The 23,243-nt window shown below is 44.8% G+C and overlaps 1 protein-coding gene across 2 annotated transcripts in view; it reads right to left on the reverse strand.

Annotated features, from left to right (window-relative positions):
• The window catches only part of LOC109923927 (low-density lipoprotein receptor class A domain-containing protein 3-like), an 80,469-nt gene that overhangs the window by 21,015 nt on the left and 36,211 nt on the right, over nt 1-23,243 (reverse strand). The window contains exons 2-4 of one of the 2 annotated variants that reach the window (XM_048607251.1): nt 20,724-20,870; nt 17,675-17,800; nt 10,952-11,083 (exon numbers count right to left, since the gene is read on the reverse strand). In XM_048607251.1, the coding sequence (XP_048463208.1) occupies nt 10,952-11,083; nt 17,675-17,800; nt 20,724-20,870 (405 nt within the window). Of the gene's footprint in view, nt 1-10,951; nt 11,087-17,674; nt 17,801-20,723; nt 20,871-23,243 lie in introns of both variants that reach the window. The other variant, XM_048607250.1, reaches the window with a different exon arrangement.

The following is a 23,243-nucleotide window of genomic DNA, read 5'->3' on the forward strand; positions in this document are numbered from 1 at the left end:
GAGGTTAGGAGACGTGGGGAAGACCCTGTGATGGTGAGGTTAGGAGATGTGGGGAAGACCCTGTGGTAGTGTGGTTAGGGGTCATGGGGAAGACCTTGTGATAGTGTGGTTAGGGGACGCAGGGAAGGCCCTGTGATAGTGAGATTAGGAAACATAGGGACCCTGTTTGTTGGAGCAAGAACACAACTGTTATAATTCCGTCAGAGCCCACCATTGCTGCCTTAGACTTCGCAACCCCAGAATTTCCACTTGTGAACCATTTGCAATTCTGACCCCTACTCTGGGAAGCCCTGTCCTTCATTAACAACAACTCCAGCCCTGAACATTTCAATTGATCCAGCATTCACTATCTCTTTGTCAAAGGGGTTCCCTTTGTGTGAAAAAGTGGTATATCCAAGGTTATCATGCAGTTGTGACTTATATAAAGGAGATCTACTACATCTCTATTCAACTGCCTGTCTGTAAAACACAGCATAAGGAGCATAGCTCAACTGGCTAACCAGGCAATGCTGTGACCTAAGCTGACACTTCTACCACAGCCTGCTGCAACACACCATATTATGTAGCAGGAGGTATTAACGTCCACCTAAGACTGGCCAACTGACAAAATGTCCTGTTGATACGGTTCATGCTGCTCTGCAAATCTACTTTGGCCTCTTCTTTGCTCAATATACTGTTAACTAATTCCCCTCATCTGCTGCCCATCTGTGCAACAAACTGCACAATACAGGCCTCAATAATTCACTCTCAAAACTGACACAGACCAAAGCAAAGCCAGCAATAGCTTCCATCTGTATTCAGAGTTCCATTAACCCTTTTTCTTCTGATGCTTAAACATGGGAGCTTTCCATTCAACCTATTTCACTTCTCAACAATCCTCGGTTTATCAACTTTGCTATGCTTTTACCAAAGTGGAAACCCATCCAAAATTGTAAACAATAAAACCATTTTCGTGTTATGAAAGAGTAAACACACAGTAGTTTACTGGGTGGGCCTGGTGTAAGAGAGTGTGTGTGTGCGTGCGTGCGTGCGTGCATGTGGGACACTGACTGTTCACTGACACCTGGCTTAATGGGGTATTTATGGATTACCACCTCTCATCCTACCAGAATGGGGTCAGGCCAGGGCTAATGGCTCTCAGAACATGAATTTAACACATAGAGATAGCAAGAACTGCAGATGCTGGAATCAGAGGCAACACAGTATAGAGCTGGAGGGACACAGCAGGCCAGGCAGCATCGGAGGAACAGGAAAGTTGACGTTTTGGGTCAGGACCCTTCTTCAGAAATGGGGAGGGGGCAGGGAGCTCAGAAATAAATAGAGAGAGGAGGGGTGGGGCTGGGGAAGGTAAGTGGAATAGTGATAGGTGAGTTCATGTAGGGAGTGGTGGGGATTGGTCAGTGAAGTGGGAGAGAAGATGGACAGGTTGTGTCAGGTCAAGGAGGCGAGGTGAGAGGGAAGGTTGGTCATGGGATGAGCCTGGGGGTGGGAGATTTTAAAACTGGTGAATTCCATGTTTAGGCCATTGGGCTGTGGACTCCCGAGGCGGAATATGAGGTGCTGCTCCTCCAGTTTCTGGGTGGTGTCATAGTGACACTGGAGGAGGCCCAGAATGGACATGTCACCCAGGGAGTGGGAGGAAGAGTTAAAATGTTTCGCGACTGGAAGGTGGTGTTGATTGTCGCGTACAGAGCACAGATACCCTACAAAACAGTCTGCGAGTCTCCGCTTCGTCTCACCGATGTAGAGGAGGCCACATTGGGAACAGTGGATACAGTAGACCAAGTTGATGGATGTACAGGTGAACTCCTATGTGATATGGAAGGTTTGTTTTGTGCCTTGAATGGAGGTGAGGGGGTAGGTGTAGGGGCAGATGTAGCACTTCCTGCAGTTGCAGGGAAAGGTGCCGGGTGTGGCGGGGTGAGTGGGGAGTGTGGAGTAGATGAGGGAGCCACAGAGACAGCGGTCCTTATGAAAGGCAGATAGGGGTGGGGAGGGAAATATCTCTTTGGTTACGGGTTCGGATTGTAGGTGGCGGAAGTGGCAGAGAATGATACGTTGGATGTGGAGGTTAGTGGGGTGATATGTGAGGACAAGGGGTTTCTGTTGTTATTTCTGTTGGGGGGTAGGGGATGTGAGGGCAGAAGTGCGGGAAATGCAAGAGATGCGGTTCAGTCCATTTTCGACCGCCGAAGCGGGGGGATGTTACGGTCGTTGAAATACAAGGACATCTGGGATGTTCATGAGCGGAACGCCCCATCTTGGGAGCGGACGTGACGGAGGCGGAGGAATTGGGAGTATGGTATTGCATTCTTGCAGTAAGGTGGGTGAGAGGAGGTATAGTCCAGGTAGCTGTGGGAGTCGGTGGGCTTGAAATAGATGTTAGTTTCGAGGTGGTCACCAGAGATGGAGACGGAGAGGTCCAGGAAGGAGAGAGAGGTATCGGAGATGGTCCAGGTGAATTTGAGGTTGGGGTGAAAGGTGTTAGTAACATTGATGAACTGTTCAAGCTCCTCGAGGGAGCACGAGGCAGCACCGATACAGTCATCGATGTAGCCGAGGAAGAGGTGGGGGTAGTGCTAGTGTAGCAGCGGAAAAGAGACTGTTCCACGTATCCTACGAAGAGGCAGGCATAGCTTGGGTCCATACAGGTTCCCATGGCCACCCCCTTAGTCTGTAGGAAGTGGGAGGAGTTAAAGGAGAAGCTGTTAAGGGTAAGGACGAGTTCTGTTAAGCAGATGAGGCTGTTGATGGAGGGCGACTGGTTGGGCCTGCGGGAGAAGAAGAAGCGGAGGGCTTTTAGGCCATCTGCGTGGGGGATACAAGTGTACAGGGATTGGATGTCCATAGTGAAGATGAGGCGTTGGGGGCCAGGGAATTGGAAGTCTTGGAGGAGGTGGAGAGTGTGGGTGGTGTCCCGAATGTAGGCGAGGAGTTCCTGGATCAGGGGGAGAAACAGTGTCAAGGTAAGCGGAAATAAGTTCAGTGGGGCAGGAGCAGGCAAAGACCATGGGTTGGCCGGGGCAGTCAGGTTTGTGGATTTAACAGACGGGTGTGTGCTCCCTTAAGCCATTAAATGAAGGTAAGATGAATTGTGATGTTTTAATATTAACTATAATAATTGGAAATATTAAAAACAGAGAAAGAAAAAGAAAAAAATTGTGAAAGCTTGAGGCTCTTTACCATGCTGGACTATCATATACTGATATTTCCAACACATCAGTCATCCTTTCGCCAACTTTAAGTGAGGTTGACAAAACAGAAGTTGCTTTGGAGGCAATTTTATGCCTTGGCAACTTCCTGGGTTAGGTTGGGTTGAGTGGAATGATAACTGCTTCAGACCTAAGAACTGACCCTGCTGTGATGGGATCAGAGGCACTAAATACTTGGAGAAAGTGCACCATTCCTTCTTAAATTCCACATGAACTTCTGATTGCAGACTCATTATGATATCGAAGGCATATGGTACGTTAACGCAGGTACAGATCTACGGAGAGGACATGAAATTACAGAATCTACAATCGTGGTTTACAGTAAATAGTTAAGGACTTTTAATCATTTAAAATAATGGTTAATGAACATAATGTCCGAGATACCCATGTTCAAAAATAGCTTCAAATGGTATTATATCCGTGTAGCCTGTAGTGTCTCTGTCGTCAAAGTAAAGTTGGCTCTCAGTGGCCAGCCTCATGTCTCATGCTTTTGTGCCAACATAACTCCTTTCTTTCTACCTTCAGTAACAATGATACCTATTCAGTGTATCATAAAAAGAGGGCCCCACAGAGGATAGAACAAACACCAGCTCAGAATAATAATTAGGCTGGATGTTAACACACTGCCTCTAATTGTTCCTTGCTTGATGGGATTGTTGATTTAATCTGCTCAGGATGGAAGCTGGATGCACTGATGTCTTGTTGGAGCTTTGATGATATGTCATTGCTCCTGTGGGATATCAGTCATCCTCATTTGCAACAAGGTTCTGTCCAGTGATCAGTGATCAGCATATCCCCTCAGCAGGCTTGAACAAAGAGGGAAATACGAGCAACAATGTTATCACTAACTGCCTGGATATGCCTGTCTCCCCCCATGAAACTCAGGGCAGATTCTGTAACAAATGCACAATTCAGTGATTGACGGAGGAAGTGAACCCCACGCTCTATTTCTGGGTTTAACATGTACGCTTGGTGGGGGTAATTTTGGCTTTGGGTGTTAGTGTAAATAAGGAGTATTGTGCAAACAAGGAATATTGGATAAACTGCCTGTTGTGGGAGGTCTAAAAGAGTTGGGTAATCCAGTATTGTCTGTTTACACTATTGTTTGAAGTCAAAGGTACACCATTGTAAGAGAATAGATTTAACAGAACAACTTCCTATTTTACATGCAATGCAATAATTTAAGGCTTTAAGCTTACTGTATGTATCAGCATTGTTTCCATGGTGCTGGTTGTGGCTCTATTGTTTCTCGTAGAAATCCACAAACCTTGACAAGATTAACCCCTGATCAGCAGTGTCCTGTGGGTCTTTGTAAGTTTGTGGAGTTGGAATCGCAGTGCTCCGTAAGTCTTTGTTAGTCTGGAGCCTGGATGTGCCCAAGTTAATCAGCATGCTGTTCACTGCATGCCCCACGACACCAAGTTTCACCAGCTCTTCGCTTTCCCGAGCAGTCCCGGGAAAACGGAGACTTTAAACGTCATATAAATCTGCAAAACAGATTAACCTTATGGCTGAGAGAGACAGCCCCTGAGATCAGTAAGTTTTGAGGAGTGTTTGTCGAGCTCAGCAGCTGGAGGGGTTGGCATCCTACAGAAGGTGTGAATCATTGCGGTGAGAAACTGGTGCATAAACCCTTAGGGGTTACAGTGACACAGTTTTTGTTTTGACTCCAAGGCTCGGAATATTTAGAAAGGAAAGTTTGGTAGGGAGCATTTGCACATTAGCAATACAGGCTGTTCGGTTTCCTTACTGTAAGAAATATCAGAAAGGATCTGCAACTGATAAGTGACCGGAGTTTCAATTCTGCAAAACACAACTGCAATTCTTGATCTATGTGCTGCATCACAGCAGCACAAATAGTGGGCTCCTCTTACACTTTAATCAGCCCAGTTAGTCTAACCATCCCCATCCTAGTGTCCTGGGCCAATAATTAATCCCAACCAATACTTAAAGCTGATGAACTTTTATTTTAATCATGTTGTTGATTACAGCTATGACAATACTTCAAAAAACACTTCAGTGGATGTGAAGTACTTTGAGATGAAGGTTGCGAAGTGTGTTACAAAAGTGCAACTTCGCCACGGAACAGCTCTGCACTGGATCTCTGTCAGTAGCCTGTCTCTTATACAATGAGGGATAGCTGCATGAGGGAACAGAGTAAGTAATTCTGATGTCCACCTAATCTAATCTTGTAGAGTTCAGCACATTACCTTCCCTTAAAACCATAAGATGTAGGAACAGAAGGAGGCCATTTGGCCCACTGACACTGCAGTGTCATTCAATCAGATTGTGGCTGATCTGATAATCCCCAACACCACTTTTCCTACCTTTTCCCTAGAACCCTCAAATGCCCTTCCTGATTAAAAATCTGTCTATCTCAGCTCTGAATATACTTAATGACCCAGTGTCGACAGCCCTCTGTGGTAACGAATACCTCAGATTCCTCATCTCTGCCTTAAATTTGCATGGAGTCTGCTGTGCTTCAGTGGAATGCAGCACAGTTGCATTTACAAACTGTTTACCCAAGTTCAACACAAAAAAAAGGAGGATGTTTGGGTACAAAAGGGAAGCAGTATCCTTTCAAACTCCAAGAGCTCAAAGCGAGACCCTACTGTTTACATTCAGCCTTTCATATATCCCAAATAGCAAGGGACACAATTCTAATCCCTTGCAGGATTTAATCCTTTTACACTGTTCTTGTGCCTTCACAGTCATTTGTGAGTCAGTTGATGCTGGGCGCCATTTGATTATGTTCATTAGGACAGTCATTTGAAAAATGCCACTCTAATACAGTCTCCTTAGGTGGTCTCTGTTACCAACCACTGGCATGTAGGAATTCATTAGCAGGCACTAGTAGAATAGGCTTAAGAGAGTGTCAGGAAGGTTCTCTCCTCCTGTCAGCCCACCCCTTACCTCTCCTCCCCCCACTCCCCACGGGACTCTCCATTTACACAAACTGGCAGGTTGCTTGAAGTAAAACACAGGAAGCGGCAGGGGACCTTATGGCTGCTGAGAGTGAGCTGCCAAAGTGCGTGGAGGCTTGGGGAAATCTAACCTCCGGTTCCCATGGCAATAGGCTGATTAAACTGATCTCTGCTCTCGAGCGAAACTTGACGCCAGAATGGATTTCTGTTCTCCCAGCAGGTTAACTGACACTGCAAATCAGCACCAGAGAGGGGAAATCATCGTGCGGACAAGTAACAGAGGCGGACGGCCTAAAAACGGAGTAAAACCAAGGGGCTTAGAGAAGGAGGCAGCCTGACACAAGGCCTGAACTAAACTGCAGTCCTGCTTAGTCCCTTAAAACACCAGCAAACTTGGCTGGAAGCACAATGATGCATTCCGCTTCGTCTTTAGGCTTTCATGTTTAGAGGAAAGGGTTAATTTAGGACGAGACACCTGCTCTAGGCCAGGTTTCATTCTGTTCCCAATTTCTCCTGGAATAGGCAAATTGTGACCTTGTAAAAATTGTAGTTGAAACAATGAAACTCCTGTCATTTGATCAACACATCCCTGAGGGTTTCGGGGAGGTGGTGGGGTCGGTGGGGGGATAGTATTTCACATATAAAAAGCAGTCTCTCTGACGACAGTGTTGGCTGGAATCAGCTAAACCTTTTTTGTTAAAATCAGTATAAACAATTTTTGTATTTTGCTTTGAGGCTGGGGCTGCTCTCATTCCTCACCCACATGACACTAATCATGTCTACTAGGATGCTACCTGGACTGGAACGTTTGAGTTATAAGAAGAGGCCAGACAGGCTGGGACTTTTTTCCACTGGAGCGTGTAGAGGTTGATAAAATCATGAGACGGATAGATAATGTATATAGCCGACAGTCCTTTCCCAGGGTAGGGGAGTCTATAACCAGAGGGCATAGTTTTAAGGTGAGAGGGGAGAGATACAAAAGGGTCCAGAGGGACAAATTTTTCATGTAGAGGGTGGTGAGTGTCTGGAATGGGCTGCTGGAGGGCGTAGTGGAGACGAGAACAATTTTGTCATTTAAGAAACATTTGGACAGGTACATGGATGGGATAGGCATGGCGGGATATGGACCAAAAGCAGGCAAATGGGACTAGATTAATTGTGAAAACTGGGCAACATGGACAAGTCGGGCTGTACAGCCTGTTTTCATGCTGTAAACCTCTGTGACTCTATAATCATACTTAAAAATAAGATGGGAACTAAATCCATGTAGGAGCTCCCATCTCTTTCCCAGCACCAAATAGTACAGTCATATTAAACCGTTCTCAAGGATTCTTCGACATCATCATCCAAAACCACAACCTTTACTATCCAGAAGGATAAGAACACCACGACCTGCAAGTTCTCCTTAAGCAATGCACCAGCCTGACTTGGAATTATATTACTGCTCCTTCACTGTTGCTGGGTCTGGAACTCCCTCCCTAACAGCAGCTACACCATCACTGTGAAAGTGGCTCACCGTTAACCTCGTCAGGGAGGGATGCCACTGACATTTCACATCCCATGATTAAAAACAAGGAGCTTCTGTCAGGGCCAAAGATAAAGTGTGTGTGACAGCACTGAAGAAAAGATCAAATATGCTGTAAAACATTGGCATAGCAACACAGCCAGCTCATTTCTGGAAATTATCAAGCTGCTTCTGAATGTCTATTTAATGGTCTAGAGGCTGAAACAAGAAAGTACAAAGCAGCCAGTAAGCTGACTGTTGGGTAACAACAAGCTACACTAATCTAATCAGAGATACAACATCATACAGTGGGCTGCCTGAGACTCAGAAGTCATCCCGATGATCTGTGCTCACAGCATAAAACAATCTAATAGGGCAGGCATTGGTGTAGTGGTCCCGTCACCGGACTGGGAATCCACAACCCTAGGCCAATGTTCTGGGGACGAGGTTCGAATCCCACCAAGACAGATTGCGAAATTTGAATTCAGGAAAATGTCCATGATGTCTTTGAAAGAACTCTCCAATTAATATGATTCAGCTGCTCTTTACCCAGAACCCTGTATTTTTCTTCTTCCCAATTCCCTGTTGAAAGTTACTATGAACGTGCTTTCATTCCCTAAACAGGCAGTGTGTTCTAGATCGTAACAATTCACTGTACATGCCTTTTTCATTCATTCAGCGCTCTGGTCGAACAAACCCATTCAACTTGGCTTCAAGTTCAGGTCAAATGTTTTGTCCAATAAATTTGGTTTGCCAGATTACTTTTGTCCCCTCTTTTGAAGTATAGCCCCTTCTACTGCTTTTTACAGTTGGTAAGAAGATTATTGTCCATATTGTTGTGGAAATTGTGGATGGGCCAAACTCCCAGTTCCCCAGATTCCCTAATGACCTTAACATGTCCTTTACAATCTTGACCTCGCTGGCCTTTCAAATTGGTGGAACATCCATTTAAAGTCCTCCCACCCTTCATTTCTTCCTTCCATAGAAACATACATCTCCAGCACAGAAAAGGTCTGAAGGGTCTGTTTCCGTACTGTATGACTCTAAAAAGACCTTTGGCCCATTGTGTCCATGCCAGTCAAAAAGAACTACCTGACTATTCTAATCCCATTTTCCAGCACTTGGTCCGTGGCCTTGTATGCTTTGGTATTGCAAGTCCACATCTAAAGACTTTGTAAATGTTATGATGGTTTTTGCCACTACCACCCTTGCAGACAGTGAGTTCCAGATTCCCACCATCCTCTGGGTGAAATAATTTTTTCTCACATCCCCTCTAGACATCCTATTCCCTGCTTAAATCTATGTCCCTGATCACTGAATTCTCCATCAAGAAGCAAAGTCTCTTCCTGTCTACCCTGTCCATGCCCCCATAATTTTATAGATCTCAATCAGGTCCCCCTTCAGTCTCCTCTGCTCTGATGAAAACAACCCCAGTCTGACTAATCTCTCTTCATTTCTGAAACTCTCCAGCCCAGGTAACATCCTGGTAAATCTCCTCTGCATCCTCTCCAATGCTATCACATCCCCCCTATAATGTGGATTCCACAACTGCATATAATATTCTAGCTGTAACCTAAACAACATTTTATACAGTTCCAGCATCACCTCTCTGCTCTTAAACTCTAAGACTGAGCTAATAAAGGGCTGTACCCCAGATGCCTCCTTAGTTACTTTATCCACCTGTCCTGAAACCATAAGGGACAGGTGTACATACACACCAAGGTCCCCCTGGCCCTTGGTGCTTCCCAGGGTCCTACATGTCTTCCCTTGCCTTGTTTGTCCTGCCCCAGTGCATCACCTCACACTTATCCAGATTGAATCCCATTTGTCACTGATCAGCCTATCTGACTAGTCTGTGGATATCTGACTGTAATCTAAGGCTATGCTCCTCACTATTTACCGCTCCAACAATGTTCATATCATCCATGAACTAACTGATCAATCATCCCAATTCAAGTCTAAATTATTTTAATACACCACAAAGAGCAAAGGCCTCAACACTGACTGCTGTGGGACCCCATTGGACACAGACTTCTCATCGATAAAACACCCATCGACCATCACCCTCTGCTTCCTGGTTCTCAGCCAATCGTGGATCCAATTTCCCAAATTTCCTTGGATCCCATGGACTCTAACCTTTGCTACCAGTATCCCAGGTGGGGCCTTATTGAATGCCTTGCTGAAGTCTAAGTAGACAACATCAAAAACATTGTCCTCATCTACACAGCTGGTCACCTCTTCAAAAAACTCAATCACGTTGTTCAGACATGACCTCCCCTTAACAAAACCGAGCTGATTGTTCTTGATTAATCCCTACCTCTCCGACTGCAGATTAATTCTGTCTCTAAAAATTGATTCCAGTAGTTTCCCTACCACTGAGGTTACACTGTCTGTCCTGTAGTTTCCTGGTTTAACCCTTGTCCCCTTCTTGAATAATGGTACCACATTGGCTGTCCTCGAGTTCTCCTGTGGCTAGGGAGAAATTGAAAATTGTTGCTAATGCCCCATCTGTTTCCTCCGTTGCCTCACTCAACAACCTGGGATATGTTTCACCCGGCCCTGGAGATTTATTTACTTTTTAGCCTGCCATGCCACTTCGAATCTCCTCTCTGTCTATGCTAATTACTTTAATTATATCATTGTCCTTCTCCCTGATTTCTATACCCATATTGTCGCTCTTACTGGTGAACATTGACACAAAGTATTCATTTAAAACCCACGTCCCCTGACTCCATGCACAAATTACCACCGTGGTCCTTAAAGGGCTCCACTCTCCCTCCTTTCCATCAATTATCTTATTCAGGTCATTATCACCTTGAAAACCTAATAATCTGTATGCTGAGGTTTTCCAGTGAAGACATTTTAATTAATTTTCTGTTTCCTTTGATCTATTGTGGCTATTTTACAGTGCCTTGCTTTTCTGGCAAGACTGTTTCACATTTTCCTTCTTAAGCCTACACACAGTTTGTACAGGGACCTGTAGAAAGGCTGCACAGATCTTTACAGCAACTGTACCCAGCACCTGTGTACAACACTGACAGACTGCAAGGGGTCTTGTGCTGTTATCAGATTGTACAGGCCTACGTACACAGAACTTGATTGCTAACGATGTAATAAAAACTGGGAGGGATCAGACAGAGATGAAAGAAACATTGGGTCAGTCACTAGCAGGTATATTCACCTGTTTACTAGCAATGAGCATGGCAAAATGTAAAGGCCTATTCACTGCACCTTGCCCAGGTCTATTGCCGTGCAGTATTTTGTGACCCTGAATTCCATGCTGTAATCTGTGAGCATCAGTGAAATTTTACCTGGAGAGATGTCACAGTTGTCCTCATCGCTACTGTCTTGGCAGTTATTCACTCCATCACACAGGAAGCTTTTGTCGATACATCTCCCATTCTTACAGTGGAAACGGGCTGTCGAGCATAGAAGGGGGTTTGCTGCTATGAAGAACAGACAGTAGCATTAGGCAGTACACATAACTGACTGTCACAAGTGGCTGCTACACAGCAACTGATATGGAAACTGTCTATTGTACACAAGAGGAAACAGACACTGTGTTACACAGAGCCTGACACAACTTCTGTCACGTATAATGAGCTGAATTTAATGCAGCCTGTCACGATGGAAAACGCATTGGCAGAATCCACTTAATCACAGGACAGGCCCTGTGTCAGTCTCCTGACAGAGGCATTACCACCACAGAATAATCTGAAGCCTAAAAGAGGTTGATGTGGGATTCCTCCCCATTGACAAGCATTAGCCCCAAGGGCAACACTAGTCAGTGTGAATTCATACAGGGACTGAGACACACTGTGTCTCACACTGTGAGACTGAGAGAGACACTGAGTTTATAGAGGGACTGAGACCAACACTGAGAGTTTATACAGAGACAGTGAAAGTTTATACTATGTAAGGTTATACAGGGACTGAGACTGAAACTGTGCGTTTATACAGGGACTGAGACACACTGAGCTTATAGAGAGACTGAGACCAACACTGTGTGTTTGTATAGGGACAGAGACACACTGTGAATTTATGTAGAAACTGAGAATGACACTGTGTGCTTATACAGGACTGAGGGAGCCATTATGTGTTTATAGAGGGACTGAGGTCAACACTGTGTGTTTGTACATGGATGCAGACTGACACTCTGTGTTTTTAGCCAGGACTGAAAGAGACACTGTTTGTTCATACAGACCCTGTGTTTGTGCAGGGAGTGAGACCAACACTGCGCGTGTTAATACAGAGACTGTGAGCAACACTGTGAGTTTATACACGGACTGAGAACAACACTCTGAGTTTATACAGGGACTGAGAACAATATTGTGAGTTTATACAGGGACTGACATGGACACTGCGAGTTTATACAGGGACTGAGAACGACACTGTGAGTTTATACAGGGACTGACATGGACACTGAGTTTATACAGGGACTGAGTCAGACTGCGAGTTTATACAGGGACTGAGACAGACTGCATGCTAATACAGGGACTGAAAGAGACACTGAGCTTATACAGGGGCTGAGACAGACAGTGCGAGTTTATACAGGGAGTGAGACCGACACTGAGTGTGTTTATACAGGGACTAAGAGAGACCCTGTGAGTTTATCCTCAGTGACCGATGTAAGGGTCCCCAGGGAACATCATCATCATTCAATCTTCTGCCTTTGTAACTCAGTGGGCATCACTGCCTGACATCCTTCTGCTCTGTCTTCTGTTAACAGACAGACATTCTCTCATCCACTACCTTTCTTACAATATGACAACACATTAGCCCTTTTTACTTCAATATGATTGTGCCATCATTACGCAAGTGAACAGGTGAGCATGAAATAAACATCAGCTTTTCTGAATACTGTCCCTCAATAGCAGCTGTCATTTCAGTACACAGGCTATTCAGTTGCCAAAGCACTATTAATCCACTCTTCAACACTGTCAAGCTTTTTTTAAAAAACCTATCTAATCTTATCGTATTTTGAGATGCTATCTGAGGGCTAGGATCCTGGCTGATCCCAGTGCTGGGGAAGCACTGGCCTTTGTATCCCTGGAGCTTTTCCTGGTGCCACCTCGTGTGGTCTGAGGAGGAAGGCTGGGATCGGAATAGCTCCTGAAGTGGTTCCAGCATCAGGCACGTAGCCTCCATTTCTCACCATTGCACTTGCCCCGGATTAAAGGCTCCACTGATCTCTGAGAAGGCTACTCTAATGGCAGCAACCAGATCCCAAAAGCATTTAGACAAAGGGATTATCACAGTCTGGAAACCACGATCAGTGCTATGCTCCAGCCTGACCTTTCTCGTCTCCGAGAGCTACAAACTCGGGAGGGGGAGGGACTGCAACTGGACCCAGAGCTGACTGCAGCTGCCCCTTGCTTTGTTAATTCCTGCAAAGCAGAGCTATGGTTGTGAAAATCACACCCAGCCGCATTCTCGGAGACTGACCTGACAGAGGGCAAGTTGCTGCCACCTTCCTGCACAACGTCTTTCCAGGCCGACGGCCAAACTCAAAACACACAAATAGCCTTCCATACAGGTGCGAGCGGGACCCGAATGTACTCTCAGTCGCTGCTGAGTCTCCCTGCAAGTCGCATATGTCAGTACCAATCTAATAGCCCCTTGGGTGAAAACTATCGGAGTTAGTGCTTCAACATGAGGAAGGTGACTCCTGTAGTGCAGTGGTAGTGTCCCTACCTCTGAGCCAGGAAGCCTCTATTCAAGTCCCACCTGCTCCAGAGATGTGTAACAACATCTCTCTGAGCAGGTTGATCCAAAAATACCTGGGTTGAGGACGCGAGTGAGCCAGGTTGGGGGGGCGGTGGGGGGCTGGAGGTGGTTTGAGTTCGAGAGAGTTAGACTCACCGGGCCTTGCTGTAGGGGCTCCTGGCATGTTCCTTGATACAATCTTCCTTAGGGAGCCTGGGGTTGAGGTACAGATCAGCTACTATTTATTCAAATGAAAGAACAGGCTCAAAGGTTCGAATGGTTTACTGCTGTCCTATATCCATCACAACCAGCCAGAAAGAGCTCCCTTTCCTGCTGGTCACCCAACAGTAAGTCTGCAGGAAGGGAGGCCAAATTCAATCAGCACTGCCCACTCCAGACAGGGTAGGAGATAGTAGCTGATGTCTGCAGGGAGCTTGACAGGGATGCTAGGGTCAAAGTGTAGATGTGTGGCCTGTACACCGATTAGGCTACAAACCCACCTACCCACCAGGGAATAAGCTGTGAGCGCTGTGAAGGGCCAGCTGTGTACATATCAGTTTAAGATACTGCATGTCCTCAGAAGAAAAGGAAAAGGAAAAGGAAAAGGAAAAGGGCTCAGCCATGATTTGATTTGGGATGGAACAGGCAGAAATGGCCTCCTGCTGTTTCTATGTTCCAGTGTTATCTCCAGACACACACAGGCATACAATGAAATGGTATGCTGTGATAACTCATTGAACACTGATGTGTAGTACCAGGTGAGGGAGATGCCATAAGTGCTGCACGGTGCCACATACTGCTGGAAATGCAAGTGCCACTCTTACCAGGCTTACAGCCCACTGGCTTCAATCACTTCCAAGACAGCGTGGAGAGCTGGGCTGCGCAAGTTCTGTCCTTCTCTTGCTCGTCACCCTGCACTACAGCCTTTCAAGAAGACTGGCCGAAAATAGTCATGAATCACTTTGGAACAGATCATGGGGATGTAGAATTATCCCTCAGTGAAGAAGAATGTAAAGCTTGATAAGACATGCAGCAAGTTGTCTAAGTAGTTTGCTGTTCGTGGTTGACTCCCCGATGTGTAGAAAATGGTTTTCTACAGTTTTCATGTCCTACAGTGATTTTACATGAGATCACCTAGAATCCGTACTCTTAACAGGTATGCAAACAAGATGATTGAAGATCCTCAGGCAAATACCTCCAGGGAGCATTGATGGGCACCTAGTCTTTCCTTGGCATCCAGCTCAATTGTGTGGAAATCCCTGGCTCATCGAGCAAACCTTACTCTTCTTCAAATGGGATTAGATTGGAAGTATATTATTATTGGACGTTGAGACTCACTCTATGTCTACAACTGGATCTATTTCCGAACACTATACATCTAATACACAGTTTGTGTTCAAGACTAATCCTACATCACAGCTGGATGCGTAGAAAGCTCCCTTTAGCAATCAGAGGAAACTCATGTAGGGAACCGGAGGAACTAGCAAAGAGAGCTAACAAAAGAACCATATGGATGATGCAGCGAATCTTTTTTTCTTGTGATCCAGAATTTGCCATCACAAAGGGAATTGGATAAACAAAAGAAGAGTGAAATTGTCAGATATCTGAGAAGTGAGACTTCCAGTCTGGATAGCTGTAGCACAGGACCAGCATTAGGAAAGCTGGACTGAATGGCCTCCTTCTAGGCTGCATTACTGTGAGTCACACCAGGAGCTTCTCCTTGTTTTTGATGTGTAAAGATTCCCCTTCTCTGTTAGCATTTGTTGTGTTTCAAAGCTAGCAGGTTAACCACTTCCTCAGCCAGAGGGTGTGGGGAGGAGGATGTCAGAGGTCAGGATGGGGTGGAGGCCGTCAACAGATGGCACCCAGGGTCATGGCCTTGAGGGGTCATGGGGTCAGAGACACACGGATGACTTCACCATGGTTAACATCACCACAGGAAAGCCCCGAAGCTCCTTTTCCATAAAACAAGAAAATTACTTGAACACACCATTGCTGCAAAATTATACCAAATGAAGGCACAGACAAATGACTGCACCGTCAAAAATACAATTAGATATGGCAATTTCATAACTTTAATCTTCACTTGGTTGAGCAAACAGCAATGCCCTGTCCTGACAGTAACATAACAAGCAGAGTTTCAAGAGTTAAAATAATAGTTCTAGCCCATGTAGACTCAGTTCTGGTGAAGACAGGCTCTCCTACCTGAACAAAAGTTTTCCTTTCACAGGAATTCTTGTTAACTGTTAGTGTACACACTTTGTTCAAATGCTCCTCAGTGCCTGTCTGAGTTTCTGAACACTGCTGAACAAGGAGGTGTAAGGTATTTTGCAGACGACACAAAGATCGGTGGAGTTGTGGATAGTGTAGAAGGTTGTCAAACGATACAGCGGGATATAGATCAGTTGCGGATAAGGGCGGGGAAAAGGCAGATGGTGTTTAATCTGAGTAAGTATGAGATGCTGCACTTTGGGAGATCAAGTGTTAAGGAAAAGTATACAGTTAATGGCAGGACCCTGAACAGCATTGATATACAGAGGGATCTTGGGGTTCAAGTCCATAGCTCCCTGAAAGCGGCCACACAAGTAGCTAGGGTGATAAAGAAGGCATATGGTATGCTTGCCTTTATTGGTCAGGGAATTAAGTACAAGAGTCAGGACGTCATGTTGCAGCTTTATAAGACTTTGGTTAGGCCACACTTAGACTATTGCGTTCAATTCTGGTCGCCTCATTACAGGAATGATGTGGAGGCTTTTGAGGGGGAGCAGAAGAGGTTTACCAGGATGCTGCCTGGGTTAGAGGGTATGAGCTACAGGGAGAGGCTGTAAAACGCGGGCTGTTTTCTTTGGAGTGACAGAGGCTGAGGGGAGTTTGATAGAAGTCTATAAAATTATGAGAGGCATAGATAGGGTTGACAGTCAGAATCACTTTCTCACAGTTGAAATGTCTAATACTAGGGGCATGCAGTTAAGGTGAGAGGGGGGGAAAGTTCAAAGGAGATGTCAGGGGCAGGTTTTTTACCTGGTGGGAGTCTGGAACGTGCTGCCAGGGGGGTAGGGGAGGCAGATATGATAGGGGCATTTAAGGGACTAAGGCATGAATAAGCAAGGAATAGAGGGATATGGACCAAGGGCAGACAGAAGGGATTAGTTTAATTTGGTGTCACGTTCGGCCCAACATCATGGGCCGAAGGGCCCATTCCAGTGCTGTACAGTTGTACTATGTACTTCAATAGGGAGGTGGATTAATGTACTAAGTGCTATTGCAAATCCCTGCAGTGAGTGAAGTTGTAAGGGAGGTTGTGGTAACCATGGTGAACTGTAGGATATAACTGTCAATCTGTATGAAACGTGGGCTAAAATAGACTATATCAGTGCTCCGTAGAATTTCTGCGATTAACATATTTCATAATACAAGATATCATGGCGCGGCACTGTCACCATCACTGACAGTGATCTCTCCACCACAATTACCTCTCAGAGGCTTCAGAATGACCGAATGTCTTCGAAACGAGATGTTTTATCAATCTCCCTGAACATAGAAAGTGGTGAAGGGACTGGCAAACTATCTCTGGAAAGATGCACTCAGAGACTCAGAGGTAAAGAAGGGCACATGCCAGCAGCGAATGGTGAAAGACTGGAGGAAGGACTGCAACAAATATAAACGATGAAGGGAATGGATTGTGCAGGTTGCGTGGCTGCACAGCCAAAATCTGTTAACATGGGCACGCATTTAGCCTTGATGAATAACATCCTCTAATGCTTTTTTGGGTTTGCATGGGTGGTTTATTCAAGTCTGTGGCCCCCTTAAATGTCTTGCAGGATAACCTCAAGAGGTTGACCTGCACGGAGATGCCTGGAACTCTGTGGAACATACTGGGGATGTCATCACCAGTCCTCCAATACTGTCCGGGAGACTCCAGGAATCAAAATGCAATCTCCCGGACACTATTGCGATAAACTGAAAGAGAAAAATCAGATGGGGAATAAAATCAACCTTTTATTTGAAAAGCACCCTTTCTTCAGATAGTTATTTGTACAATAATGATTCAAAAGTAAAAGAGATGGGTCTTTGGTCTGGGAGGTCAGGTGGAGGTGTAAGGTCATGCGATAAAAGCTTTCAGGAATATTTCCAACTCAACCGTAAATATCAGATCCATGGTGCCACAAAGAGTGAGGTGGATTACAAACTCTTTTAAGGAAAAGATAGAAAAAGCTTTAAATAGGCTATGTCTTTTAAAGCAATGTGTGAAGCCTGTTCGAACTGAAGCTGACTAAAGTCCTTTCATTTCTTTCTCAGCATTTCGGAACAATGATAAAGGCACTTACTGCAGTTTTCCTCATCACTGCCATCTGGACAATCCTCAAACCCATTACAACGGAAACGCCCAATGATACAATGGACACCACTGGCGCAGGGAAAGAAGGTTGGTGCGCACTTGGATTTGACTTTGGCTGTAGAGAAGAAGAGAAGAATAAGTCAGAGAAAAGACCAGGAAAAGCAACAAAAGAAAACCCACTTATTGCAATATCCAAACATTAAAAATGAAAAGGATCTAAGAGCTTGGAGTCTGAACTCCAGGAGCCCTGTGAAATCCAGATCAACTTTGTTCACTGACCCATAGCAACGCGAATCACAAGCTGGAGAATCAACAGCTGCCCTCACATTTAGAAACACTGGCTTAGTTTGTCATTTAATAAATCTGCCCATCCCTCTGCACTCACTGCTTTTCTCAACAGATGGTGTCTGGGAATGGGAGGGCTCGGAGACCCCAGCTTTTAACTCTTTACATGCCGAATTCCCTTGTGTCTTTTTCAAGAATCTTTCTTCTGCAAAGTCGCAATGACGACCAAATCTGCAGAAAATGTAGCAGTGAGAAATACAATGTTAGCAAAATGAAGGAGCTGGTCATTGACTTCAGGAAGCAGAGTGGAGGGCATGTCCCTGTCTGCATCAATGATGCTGAGGCGGAGATGGTTGAGAGTGTCAAGTTCCTGAGAGTGATGATCACCAATAATCTGTCCTGGTCTATCCACATTGACACGATGGTCAAGAAAGCACAACACATCTCTACTTCCTCAGTAGGCTAAGGAAATTTGGCATGTCCACAAAGACTCTTACCAATTTTTATAGATGCACCATAGAAAGCATCCTATCTGGAAGCATTTCAGTGTGGGATGGCAACTACTCTTCCCAAGACCACAAGAAACTACAGAGAGTCATGAACACAGCCCACTGCATCACACGAATCGGCCTCCCATCCACCGAATCCATCTACCTTCCCACTGCCTCGGGTAAACAACCAACATAATCAAAGACCCCTCCCACGCCAGTTATACTGCCTTCCACACTTTTCCGTCAGGCAGAAGATATAAAAATTTGAATACACATACAGATTCAACAACAGTTTCTTCCCCGCTGTTATCAGACTTTTGAACAGACTTTTAAAATATTAATTCTGATCTCTCTCTCTATCTGCACCTTTTCTGCGGCTGTAACATTGTATTCTGCACTCTGTTCTCCTACCCTGATGCCCTTTGTATGGTGCGATCTGTCTGTATAACATGCAAAGCAACACTTTTCACTGTTTCTCAGTATGCATGATAACAATAAATCAAATCAAGCGTAAAAAGCTACCCTGGAGACATGTGGAGCAATCACAGGTTTCGAATTGGGGATTTTAATCAACTCTGCAGAGCTGTAGTGTAGGAGTGCTGCATTTTTGGAGGTATTGGCCAAAGTCCTCCAAGTCTCTGGTTGGTTGGAAACCTCACCTATAACATCATTGACCTTCACAGGAATACCCCGAGTAGTTTGAACTTATGACAGGAAATTGCCCAGGACTCTCTGCAAAACCTTCCAAATCCTCAGGCATTTCTGTAGTATCTACCTGGATAGTTATTCATGGAATATTTGGCAGAAAAGTCCTAGGGTGGGATGTCACAGTCCCAGAGGTGGGAAAGAAAATTGATTTGGTGACATGTTGGTGTCCAGAACTCTGATGTCTTCTTGCCTCCGTCTGGATTCAATTCTGGATGGGAAGGCTTGAATTATGACCTTCTGCACCCCCTGCCAATTGAGACCTGAAGTAGCCAATTAATTGCTACTTCAAGGCCAGAAGATGTGAACATTTACAGTAAGACTAACAAGAGGCCATCGACCCCTCAAATTCAATAAAAGCATGGCTGATTTGCCTGTAGCCTCAATTCCACGTTCCCACCGACCTTCAATAACCTGTAATTGCTCTGTTAATCACAAATCTAGCAACCTCCACCTTAAAAATATTCAAAAGCCCTGCCTCCATTGTTTTCTAGTCAACAGAATTCCACAGACTCTCAACCTTCTGAGAGAAAATTCCTGTCATCTCCTTAACTGGGAGATGCTTTGCTTAAAAAAAAAACCAACCCCTTTAGTTCTAGTCTCTCCTACAAGGGGTAACATCCTTTCAGCATCTCCCCCTGTCAACTCCCATCAGGATCTTCTGTGGTTCAATGAGAACCACCTCTCATCATTCTGATCACTCATGGATACAAGGTCCAACCTGCCTACCCTTCTAAACAGACAGTAAATGTCGCTCTATGCACTTTGCATCAAACATTCCCACGACAGGGACAGCATGGGGTTAGAAACACAGTAAAACTCCCTCTACACACTCCGCATTAAAACACACCAAAGACAGGAACTGATTGGAGTTAGAAACACACTAAAACTCCCTCTACACTCTCCACATCAAACACTCCCAGAACAGGGACAGCTTGGGGTTAGATACAGTAAGAGCTCCATCTACACTCTCTGCATCAAATACTCTCAGGACAGGGACAGCATGGGGTAACCCAACCTGCCTAACCTTCCTTCCTGATGGAAAGGGTCAATACAACCATCCAATAAATGGGTGTAGGCAGGCAATCAGGTTGCGGGGTTGCGACATCCTCATATTGCTGGTGGCTGAGGTAGTCAAAAGAAACCTGGAATCCAGAAAAAGAGGAATACAGTCATGCATCACTTTACAGACCTCCCAAAATCCTGGGTCACTTTATAGCGAGTGCAGTAGTACTGAAGTGTAGCTGGTTTAATGTAGGAGTGTAAAAACAGGTTAAAAGATAAATATGACACACTGGAATCATCAATTTGGGTAAGGTGCAGACACAAGGCTGCTGACTCGGCATAGTCTTTAAGCAATTCATCACATTTTCCGGAACACTATCTGGACATTCAGTAATTTATCGCCAATCTGCTTCCAGCCTTGAATTGATGCGTGACTGATTGTCAGGCCCGTCACAGATGACTGGGCAGCCGTGAAGTAACATGGTTTTTAAATCACTCACAGAAAGACCTGGAACAGGAGCTGTCTAGGATAAGCAGTGAACTATCACTCACGGCATTCCTTTTCATCGCTCTTGTCAAAGCAGTCCGGCAGGCCATCACACTGCCAGGCGCCAGGAATGCACTTGCCATTGCTGCAGATGAAGTTCCCAGGAATGTTGCACTCGTTCGTGAAGTTGTTCCCAGGCAAGAGCTGGCTTTCTGTTCAAAACACAGAACAGAGGAGAGAAACTCATTCAATAAAGCTGAGTAAATAAAGTTCTATCTATGACATTATCATGGCATGAGTGTACGTGTGCAGTGGATCTATACACGTATATTTACATATGTCACTGTGTGTTGTCTTTGTAAAGATGTTTCAACTTATAACTGGGTGTGCATCTGCATGTGACTATGAGCATTAGTAAATGTAACAAAAACAGAAGTTGCTGGAGAGGCTCAGCAGGTCTGGCAGCATCTGTGGAGAGAAAATGGAGTTAACATTGAATCCAGTGGCCCTTCTTCAGATATCTTTCTGTTTGTGCATGTCTGTACATTTATTCTGGTTCATTCAAGTCACTGCAAGTATATCAGCTGATCGACTTGCTATTCCCGCAATGCTCAGAGTTTGATCTTTCAGTTGAAGGGTTCTGTAGCTCTTGATGTCTTGGACATGGGCTGTTGAAAGATTTGCCTGATGCAGCTTGGGTAAACTTGATTAGAAATGTCCATCACTTTATCTGCTGTCAGGAGTAGTCAATATGTGAACATTTCTTTCTACTGAGGTAGGAAATGTTAAAAGTGAATCAGTTGAACCCAGTATTTCTTTTATATATTTTCCTTAACCTGCCATTTACTCATGTAATTGGGCCTCAGATTTTGTTCAATGACATTATGATGAAGTGCTTAGAAGATTAGGAACAGGAGTAGGCCTCTCAGCCTATTGAATCTGTCCCACAATTCTGGATCAGAGCTGATCATTTCTCCAATTTCTTACACTGTCTCCTTATCTCTTGATGGCATTAGTCTCCAGAAAGTATTGATTTCTGTCTTGAACCTGCTGACAGTACTCCGGGGCAGAAATTTCCAAAGATTCACCAACCTCTGGGCCAAGAAAGTTCCTCGTCATCAGAGTCTTAAACAGCCTATCCTTACTCTGAGATTGTGTCCCTTGGTTTTAGAGTCAACAGTCAAGGCAAGCATCCCACCTACTTCCACCCTGTCAGAGTTTTTCAATGGGATAATTCCCACTGACCCGTAGTGTATTTCCAGCAGTTTCTTAGTTTAATTTCACATTTCAAGTATCTCCAACCTTTACTTTGCTAAAAGTGAATTTCAAAGTGTTTGCTTTTAACTTGGAAGAGTGTCTGAAATGTGAGCTTTCTCAGTGTGTTCATCACATGGACACGAACCTGTCGAATAACTTGGAAAAATGGACAATATGTTCCTTTTTGAATCTGAGCAGAGGTAACAGAATATCAATAAAGTATCTTTGACAATTAAAAATAGCTGATAATCACATCAGCATCCAAAGGCTTATTTTCCAGAGATCTCTTTTCAACTGTTCACTCTGAGACAAGTGAGAATCCGATTTTCAAAAATACCCCAAAGGGACACACAGCTAAAAGAATGAGCCCACTGTCTCACAGTCTGGTAATCAATATTACTTCTTCTGTCACCTAAAGAGAGTTGACAATTAACAGTCACTAAACAGACAGAGCCACAATGATTAATGCATGTAACAGATGAAGATCCTGCTGCTGGGAAATCTGTTTCCAGTTGGCAGGGCACATGTAAAAGTAGTCACTAGCTAATTAGCTATCATAGTCCCATTAAAAATAGAAAGTCTTTTAGGATTTCTGGTCCAGCTCACAAATGTCAACCTCAGACAAAATACTTAGATTTACAGTCATACAGCACAGATACAGACTCTTTCCCCCATGTCCAGACATCCCAATCTGACCTGGTCCCATTTGCCAGCATTTGGCCCCTATCCCTTCTAAACCCTTCCTATTCATGTACCCATCCAGATGACTTTTAAATGTTGTAGTTGTACCCACCTTCACCACTTCCTCTGGCAGCTCATTCCATACATGCACCACTCTCTGCATGAAAAGGTGCCCCATAGTTCCCTTTTAAATCTTTGCCCTCTCACTTATGCCCTCTAGTTTTGGACTCCCCTACCCTGGGAAGAAGACCTTAGCTACCAAACAGAAGTTGGTGGAAAAGGTCAGCTGGTCTGGCAGTATCTGTGAAGGAAAATATCAGAGTTAACATTTTGGGTCTGGTGACCCTTCCTCAGAACGAAGAAGACCTTACATATTCACCCTATCCATGCACCTCGTGACTTTACAAACCTCTCTAAGGATACCCCTTAATTTAAATTTACTTGAATTTACATCATATCATTCACAAACTCGGGAGCTCCCGATATTCTTCACAACCAATGAAACACTTTTAAAAATGTCACTGTTGTAATATACAGAGATAACAAGGTGCAGAGCTGGATGAACACAGCAGGCCAAGCAGCATCAGAGGAGCAGGAAGGCTGACGTTTCGGGCCTAGACCCTTCTTCAGAAATTTCTGAAGAAGGG

Source organism: Rhincodon typus, chromosome 17, assembly GCF_021869965.1.
Source record: "Rhincodon typus isolate 14 chromosome 17, sRhiTyp1.1, whole genome shotgun sequence".
In the NCBI taxonomy this organism is placed as follows: Eukaryota; Metazoa; Chordata; class Chondrichthyes; order Orectolobiformes; family Rhincodontidae; genus Rhincodon; species Rhincodon typus.